Here is a 9374-nt window from a genome sequence, read left to right as displayed (position 1 = left end):
CATATCATTAAACTGTTTCGTTTAAACAAACTCGTGATTTCACGGGTCATTTCACTAGTGTAGAACTATAAGTTCTACAAGGCCAACTTCATCATTATATGTTAGGTGACTTTTAGGTTGTATAATATTTAAGATTCTTCCTTTTGATTTTATTATTAGCAGGTATATACAACTTATAAATTTACTTTTTGAAAAAGCATAAAGATAGAAAAAGATTAAAAAAAAAAAAAAGAGAGAAATTACAAAAGAAATTTGAAATTTTTTAAAAAAAAAAACTTTTCGTTTGTCACTGTAATTTTCTTCTATAACTTGACATTCAGCAAGTCATAAACATACGTGATATCATGTCTTTAAGCAAAATGCATCACATTTGAAGAACAAAATGTTATAAGGCAACATTAACAGCAAAATAAAACCATTCTCAATATTCTCCACTTTTATGAAACATGACATTACAATACAAACAAACAGCACACAGAAAAAAAAAGCTTCAAAAACAAGATTTCAAAACAAAGTTTCACATAACTTAGAAAAAGAACTAGTGCAACCTTGTTAGCTCTTCAACTCTCTTCATAAGTTCCTCTACAGAAACATTCATAGTTTTCGATATCTCTTCCATTCTGATTCGGCCAAGATCAAGAAACGACTCGATCAAATCACCATCCAAGAAATTTCTTGAGTCCACGGTTTTCTTCTCACTATAAAACGATCTCCATTGCTCGTGGCTCAAACCTCCAACTCCTTTAATAACTTTCCTTAAATTTGTCTGAAGTTTCTCCATAAAAGTGTATTGGTCTTGAGGAAGTGATGCAATGACACCAATAACACCGTTAACGGTTCCAAAGATTACGGTCGGGATTTGACCAACATCAGAATCTGGTAACCGCATCACGAGTGAACCGTGGCGGAAACGGTTCACAAATTCACCAAGATGGTACTCACCAACTACCTCAAGACGACCCCTTTCCTCATCAGTGGCACCTTCACTGTTTTTACGGACAGTAAAAAGGTTGAAGTTATTTTCAGCACCAAGGTAAATGTCATCATCAAGGATCTCAACGGCTGACATCCAATTGGCGTTGTAATCACGAGCCCGCTCCTCTATAGCACCTTCCTCATGCTAACATAAACATCACATATATTAGCCCGTTAAGATAATTTCAACCCATTAGTCTATTTGGATTATGCTTTGCCTCAAATAAATAATAGATTTATAAATACGGGTCACAAAGGTCGAAACTTTGATGTGCATAAAACCTGACTAGATCATTTAATTGAAGAAACTAACTTAACATTATAGTGATATAGTTTTGGAATCATGATTAGCACATAAACTATAGGTAAAATCCAGGATATGAAAGACGAAAAAGTATTACGTCAACCCAGCCCGCCCTTTATCATGACCCTTAGAAGTTAACCATTATAACATAAACCCGATTTGACCCATCAAAGACTTGCAGGATGATGTATAAAAAAACAGTATTGTACCTTATACATCAACAGAGAAATTGATTTCATCAAATCACCAACAACAATGAAGTCCCCACGAGTTTGAACATAGAGAGCAAGTATGTGCCCGTGATGTCCGCATTCAGATTGCAATTCTCGCGTGCCATCGTCACGAAGCATCCACTTATACAACTGAATTTTTTGATTAATAGCAGCAAGAAGTTTACCATTAAATGCATTTAAAGAGTAAACAGCACCCTTAGTCTCTTTCTCAGCTACTAGCTGTAGCTTACCATCTTCAACCAAGAAAACCAAAATACGACCCTGCAGTAAGTAGTAACCCATCAAATATCTGATCCTTACAAAGAACGAACAACTTTCTGTTAAAAAAAAATAACAATCTTACCTTTGTGGGTTCATTTTCCTCTGGCATAACATAAGCTGTTCCAACGCAATAATAAGCATTATTATCATCTGAGAAAGAGCAGTTGAGAATGGAACAACCGTACTCAAATTGGTCAAGTGAATAAGTGGATATGAAATCAAATGTTTGATCATCTAACAAGCGAATGAAGTGCATTTCAGATTCTTCTGTGCTTGATTGATTGTACTTTAAACTACATATGGCAAATGTACGAGACTGTTCTTGATGGCAGATACGTCTTGCATGTTCACCAAGAGGAATTGAACGAATGTGAAGCTTCTGAATATCATCAATTGTTCCAATTGTCAACTCACCTTCTTTTGCAATAGCAAGACTGTACCAGACATGTAAAAAACGTTACACATGATGTAAAAATGTAATGAGTAAAAAATGATGATTAAAATGTTTACCTGTCCGGGAAAGCAGCAGAATTGAAAGGGCACATGTGACTGACTTCCTTTAAGTTCACGTTACTGTAGAGTAATTTTTTGTTACTGCTGTATATAACTGTGGGCCTATCAGAGGCTGCAAAAGCATGTGTGGTACTCTTTGATGAAAATGTACGTAATGTTATTGGCTGAGTCCCAAGTGATACTTTCTTCCTATCGGTTAATTCACCAGTGGCTGTGTTCAGTAAAAAGTTTAAAAGATGGCCATCTCCAAGTGCACATAGCAAGTAAGGTATCTGAAAATAAACATTAAAAACTCATTTTTAAGTGAAAAGCTGAATTCTTAGAATTTTTATAAAGCTCTAACTTATAAATATTTTAAAAATCGTACCCCTTCGAAAGAACAGAGAAGAACTGAACGGGGAATAATTTCGCCACCTAAGTGTTCCTCGGTAATGAGATTTAAGTCGGGAAGTGAGAACATTTTGACACTAATATCCGTCCACATACCAACTGCTGCAAGGTTACTATAGTTTGGATTATCACCAATGGGGTTTATGTCAAGACAAGAGATATCGTACTTCAGTTGGGCATGCTTTTTTTCTACTAAAATACCATCACCAATTTCAAGGTAAACTAGATGGCCACCTCTAGTAGCTAGTAAAACCTGTTACATATATAATAACAAATTTAGCCGATATCAACTTTCTTTAGATGTCGCGATAAACTAAATCAGGACGAGGACAAAAACAATATGGTTTAAGACGACAAAATAGAATTACAATATATTATATATGAAATAGCTGCAATAGCAAACAATAGTCGTGGATATCATAAGACGCAACAGGGGTCCTTAACTCCTGAGACTATCCTGGACCAGCCCATTAAAAAGCACTGTCCGTTAGGTCTTGTTACGTCCAATAAGTTGATCAGTAATAAAATCGGATTCATAAGCCCAGTCAGGCCCAATCCCATAAGCCCAATTCATAATTTTTCTTGCAACAATTAATATATATATTTAGATATTTAGATTTAGATTTCTAATTATACTTTATTAACGTTTATTTGTATATATACTTTATGTAAATATTACTTATTACTTAAGGAGTATAATATATATTAAAATATTTATGGTTATTGTTACAAGTACCACTTCTCATATCTAAATTACCTTGTTCTTATTCGAAATAATTGTGTGCTTGTAGGATTCAAGTTTAATTGTCAATCATATATGACTGAAATGGCCAATCATAGAAGATTGAATTTTAATAAGAAAAACAAGTCAGGTAGCATTATCGTACCTGAGTAGCATTGGCAGTGGCAACATTTATAGAGTAGTCAGCGGGTGCATGCCATTCGTGTCGTAGCTCTCTTGATGTCGAGCTAACGAGTCTCACTGAGCTAGAAGTAACCTGAAACATGATTTACTACTATTTTAAGCTAACAATACAAAAGGATGTTTCTTACCTAAGGATGTTGATTTACATCAACTAGAAAGATGTTCAAATGAGAATACAGACCCGTACATACCTGAACAAGTTGATTATGAACAGCATCATGACAGAATAAAGTTTGCACTTGAGAACAAAAGCCCTCAATCTCGGTTTCTTCTAGCTCATCTTCTAGATTCATTGCCAATATTCGAGTTTCACTAATGAAGCTAACAACCAAAAACGTGTCATACACATCATCTGTTGCTGATCTTAGTGACCACATTCCTTTGATACCTTGTAGTTCCACAGATGCCTAAGAATATAATTATCATAAAGGATTATTAATCACACTTTAACGATTATAGATTAAGATCACTAGAAGAAAGAGAGATGTAGAATCCATACCTGTTCGTTTATCCCAATCCCGTTTCTAACAACTCGAAGGGAACCATCTTTATATGCTCCTGAGCAAGTCACAACCTGCCCTTGACCTTGCCTCTCTAAGTCAACCACACAAAAGTCAACTATAGGACCTAAGTTGACATACCTTTCTAACACTTCAACATAAGAACCTTTGGCATCGGGTTGCAAATTCAGCTTAACAAGCTGCAATGAACAAGGGGAAATATATTGAACAACAGTCTATATCACAAGGTTAAATTAAAGCCATGAAACTGTAGCATATAGGTTGAAATTTCATATAACTAGAGCCAACCATATGTGACCGGAGAAAAACTGAGCTTGATTACAAGCAAAACAAGAACTATTTATATGATGAAGGGTTACATACCTGGGAGTCTCCATAGCTTGAACCAACATATACGAATGCATTGTCAAGATACGATATAGTTGATGCTATAGATGTTTCCCCTAAAAGCTCAATTTTTAGCCCAGTGACCCTACAAAGTACAAAAATCTATCAATACATGTGCAAAAAAAAAAAAAAAAATATCGTGTAGGCGTGAAAAACATCTTAACTAGCATGCAAAACGGTCCAACAAAAACAAATAAGGAAGTTTGTCCTATTTATGTGCATGTGAGACAGAGAAAATAAGAGTTAAAAAGTAGCATAACTCACTTTTCTTTCTCATGAGCTATGACAAGCAAGTGAAGGAGCCCACTATGGTCACCGAGTAAATATCTGGAACCATCTGCATCTACCCTTCCATATGCTCTAGTAATAGACTACATGTTCATTACACAAAATGGTCATCAGTCATCAGTACGAAGTCGAAAGTAGCGTGAAGCAACTTTGAATACTCTATAACATATATGTAGTAGATCTCTCCTTTTGTATATGCAATGATTCCAGATTCAACTTCATATATTTCTGTTTGTTTTTGTATTTTCAAGAAGCACGGAACACTCATACATCAGAATAAACAAAGTTGGAGAAGCTCCAATGACTTACAGGTCTAATTGGTATCACTTTAAAGGCGGAAGCACTACAATACACAATAGTCTCTTCACCGATGATTAATACACCACAAAAAGGTGGTGGGACAGGTATTAACAAATCAGCCCCATTATCAAGATTGTTCTGAGACCATGGACCTTCAACAAAGTCTTTATCCTTTAGAGAAACCTCGTAAGTTTTTACATGGCGGGCATCTTTATTATCCTGAAACCAAGCAAGAAGATTGAAGAATGATATCATACTAACTTTTTAACTTCCCTTGATAGAAGGAGCTGACTGTACAAATTCAGATAGAACGCATGTAAAGAAACCAACCTGATAAAGAACAACAATTGTAGGCTTTGGACAACCATATAAAAATTTTATATCCAAAACTTGAAGTTCTTCTAGCCTGGAGTACATATATGCAACAGATAAAAAGAAGTGATATCAGTGTCTTAAGAATTTACTCAGAGTAAAGTACTGTTATGCAACAAAAATAGCATTACAATATTTATGTACCATTTAGAAGAAACTGTATAATCTTATGTTATATTGTCCAAATAGGTATATCAATTAATATGGCTATCCCTAGAAGAAATCAGTGTTGTTCTAAAACTATAAAAGATATATAATAAAAAAGGAATGGACAAGAAGTTTAGCTTTCACGCAAATAAAACGTCACGAGATAAACATATGGGTATAGAATAGAAATTTCAGCATATATAGCACCGGAAAGTAACACATACCTGATGTTGAATGCTTCTTTGAGTTGTCCTTTGTTATCGAACGGAATGACCTGAAAGACAATAAAAAGTGGGTATTCCAATCGCATAAGCAACAAACTAAGTAGCCTCAAATGTCGAAAATATTAAATATATGGAATACAGAAGAGTTCATACCTTAAACAGCCCATCATACAAATGGAGTCCTATGAGTCTGCAGTCAGGGTCAATTATGCCAATCTATAAAGATTAAAAAAATGTGCATAAGAAGATTATACATAAAAAAATCAGAAGGTTTCTCATTTTTCCTGTAAAAGATACATGTAATGCTTTTCAAATAACTTGATATGTACCTGGCCATTATCTGTAGGTCTGCCTATGCGATCTGAGACATCACCCATAGCTCTACACAGATCAAGAACAAAATTGTCAACAACAAAAAATAATTACGAATAAGTTGTTTAAGAAAAAATACACAGCTGTTATACGTAGGGCCAAACCTTGTAATAACTTCATTCGCATCAGCATCCCACTGAAGAACACAAAACTTGTATCTTTCTGTTGCAATGAATAGAAGGTCTTGTGTTTCACCCTTCAAAAAAAGAAGAACCGTACAGAAACACGTCAACATGAACAATCAATCAATAAAAATAGATCCAAAGATCTTTCTATAAAATAACCAACTCACATGAGGTCGGAAGAGTTCTAGAGTGGCAATTCTTCCATATATTGGTACATCCAACATAGGCTGCATGGGATAAAATTTAAACTTTATAAGTGTTCCTTTAATTTCATCACCAATTCAATATATTGGATTCTAAGTAATACACTAAAATGTGCATCCACAATAATAGTATATCACAGATGTCATACATGTTTTGTATACAGAATTATGCAGCAAAGTCAATAAATAAGAATGACACAAGGCACAACTTATGTGAAATAGTATCAAATATTTCCAATATTTGTGTCAACTGTATGCCTCTACCAAACAAAGATTAATTTGCAGGCATCTCTATTTATTCTCATCTGGTCAAATTTATACACGATAATGAACTGTTTTTTATTATTGACTGTAAAAATAATTTATGATGGCCTAAACAAGTAAACAGTATCTATTCCTCCTAGGTTTGTTCATAAAAAGTTTTAAAAAAAAAAACAAATAAGCTAGTACAATTTATAATGTGTTAACTTTGTAAACTAAACAAAAAACCCACACTTCTCCAAATTATGTAATTTGTAATATATGAGAACACTAGATAACAGCACAATAATACCCAAAACTTAATATATGCCTGATTATACTTGGACCATTTCACATACAGCACGCGTCTTGAAAAGAAAAGAAGTAGGAGTTAAATCTAAAAAGTAAAAGCCCACCTGCAAACCTTGAGGAGTAAGTAAATGAATCTCGATACGGGTACATTTCCTGACAACGAAAAAAGAGTAGTACGTTAATGAAATTCAACACACCTCGTTACTTTGCAATGTCAAGAACAACCTTAAAAACTTCACCATAAAAAAACACAATTTGATCATTCACACAGCATTTATCCCCGATAAGCATATTTGCAGCCTACTCTCTCAATTACCAAAGATAACAGTAATAGCAATAATAAAAACATAACACACCAAAAAACTTATATTTCCAACTTAAAAGATGAATGAAATATGGAAAAGGCTAATAAGCCCATTATAAATGGTTAATGAAATCATAAACTTGAGTATTATCTGATTTTATAAACAAAACCCTAAAGCTTAAGCTTGTAAGCTTTTATAACAAATTTTCAAATACCTCAATAAGTTAAAAAAAATTAAGCTTATCCACACATGGCACACCTCTTCTAATTGCTAAGGTCAAACCCTATTATTGTTCAATATCACCTAAAAAGTCCAAAATCAGCAATTGAAACCCTAATTGTAGCATCTTACACACCGTATTCATATATATTTAAGAAAATTCAACAGAAATTATACTTAATTACATCACTGAATAAGTTTTTCCTGAAAGAATCATCAATATCAATATACATATATATCTCAAATTATCTGCATCTAAACCATAACCTAGCTGAAATTCAATATAATTATACATATAGTACATATATATACACACAAATGAATATACACACAAATGAAACACTTACGCAATGATAAGATTGAGTTCTTGAGAACCGGTGAAATTGCCGACACAAGAATGAGTAACATTGGTAGGCTTATGAGCCGTGACTACATAATTATATGTACTCATCTGAATGAATCTGTTTGATAATTTACACACGAACAGCTAACTGACTCGATTAGAGATTTAAAATATGGAACCCTAGATATGAACCCCTTTATGTTTTTCGTTTCCTATATTCTTCAATTTCTGTAAGAGTCACTCGAATACTCTTTTATGATGACGACGACGTTTTGCTACTACCTAATTTTTTGTTGTTTGGGCCTCAAGGCCCAACTTTTGGTTGGGATGTTTATTTTAGGTTTGTACTTTAGTAAGAGGGTTAATCGCAATTTGTATAGATAACGAGGAATAAATATCCGCGCTTCACTGCGAGGTGGTTATGATCGGTTAATCAAAAGAGTGGTTTTTGTCAGTTAATGGTCGTTTAATTGAATGTAAAAAAATAAAGGAATGGAAAAAAGGGGGAAAAGTTTTCAAAATAAGAAGAAGAAGCAATTTACCAATTTTCGCTTGAAGTTTGGGTTATACACGATGAGATGGCATTGTGAAAAGTAATAGCTCATCATATTAATATATATAGTGAAAGTACATGCGCATTGAGGCGAAGTAATGCATTTTTTGTGTGGTACTCCGTATTTGACATGCTGGGCCGACCATTTATTTTGACAAAAAACATTGATAACAAAAGGCACCAACAATTTAGTCATACGATAATCTAAACCTAATCTTCCTTTCACTTTACCAAAGCCTTCTGCTAGTCTTCTATTAGTGTTCTCTTTTTATTTTTTCTTTCCTTTCACTCTATCATCACTCACTCTCAGAGTCAGTCCTGAGTATTTTGTTGTCCTGAGCAAGACAATCAAATAATGCCCTTATTACATTTTATAAAACAGTGACATGATTTTTTTCAGATTTAATTCGCTTATATATATATATATATATATATATATATATATATATATATATATATATATATATATATATATATATATATATATATATATATATATATATATATATATATATATATATATAGTGGTAGGATCAAGAGGGAAGTAACCAATCGGGGGGAAGCGGGGGGAAGCAAAAACTTTTTTTTTCGTTTTTTGAAAAAACTTTGTTCACGAACATTATAGATGAGATGAAAATATGAACATTTAGTAGAGACACTTTGTGATAAATGTTTTTATTTTGGCGGAAAAACGCTCGAAGAAGTAATATATAACAATTATTGTGTTTTTCGAGCGTATGTTGAGGTTTTAGCTATTGGGGTTTAGATATTAGGGTTTAGATATTAGGGTTTATAGGGTTTAGATATTAGGGTTTAGAAATTTAGGGTTTAGGGTTTAGATTTAGGGTTTAGATTTAGAATT

General features: G+C 33.4%; 1 protein-coding gene across 1 annotated transcript; it reads right to left on the bottom strand.

Moving 5' to 3' along the window:
* Positions 1–410: 410 nt before the first annotated feature.
* LOC139871674 (DNA damage-binding protein 1) lies at positions 411–8184 on the bottom strand. The gene is made up of 19 exons (XM_071859402.1): positions 7964–8184; positions 7197–7245; positions 6505–6564; positions 6317–6408; positions 6170–6221; positions 5994–6056; positions 5841–5890; positions 5428–5503; positions 5107–5316; positions 4774–4880; positions 4486–4594; positions 4101–4301; positions 3793–4008; positions 3564–3674; positions 2654–2929; positions 2284–2558; positions 1856–2207; positions 1489–1773; positions 411–1120 (listed from the first exon to the last, which is right to left on the bottom strand). Exons 1-19 carry the CDS (start codon positions 8065–8067, stop codon positions 539–541), a joined length of 3270 nt encoding a protein of 1089 aa, XP_071715503.1. The 5' UTR covers positions 8068–8184; the 3' UTR covers positions 411–538.
* Positions 8185–9374: the final 1190 nt, after the last annotated feature.

Source organism: Rutidosis leptorrhynchoides, chromosome 1 (genome assembly GCF_046630445.1).
Source record: "Rutidosis leptorrhynchoides isolate AG116_Rl617_1_P2 chromosome 1, CSIRO_AGI_Rlap_v1, whole genome shotgun sequence".
In the NCBI taxonomy this organism is placed as follows: domain Eukaryota; kingdom Viridiplantae; phylum Streptophyta; class Magnoliopsida; order Asterales; family Asteraceae; genus Rutidosis; species Rutidosis leptorrhynchoides.
The sequence above is the reverse complement of the archived record's forward strand: the minus strand, read 5'-3'. Positions and strand labels throughout refer to the sequence as shown.

What these genes read in the sequence shown, in the direction of transcription:
- LOC139871674 (XM_071859402.1), bottom strand. Translation starts at nt 8,067, where the DNA reads ATGAGTACATATAATTATGTAGTCACGGCTCATAAGCCTACCAATGTT. An exon ending in CAAGCTATGGAGACTCCCAG is followed by an intron (nt 4,302 to 4,485) that starts GTATGTAACCCT and finishes TGTTCATTGCAG; the next exon opens with CTTGTTAAGCTGAATTTGCA. An exon ending in TTCTCTGTTCTTTCGAAGGG is followed by an intron (nt 2,559 to 2,653) that starts GTACGATTTTTA and finishes GTTTATTTTCAG; the next exon opens with ATACCTTACTTGCTATGTGC.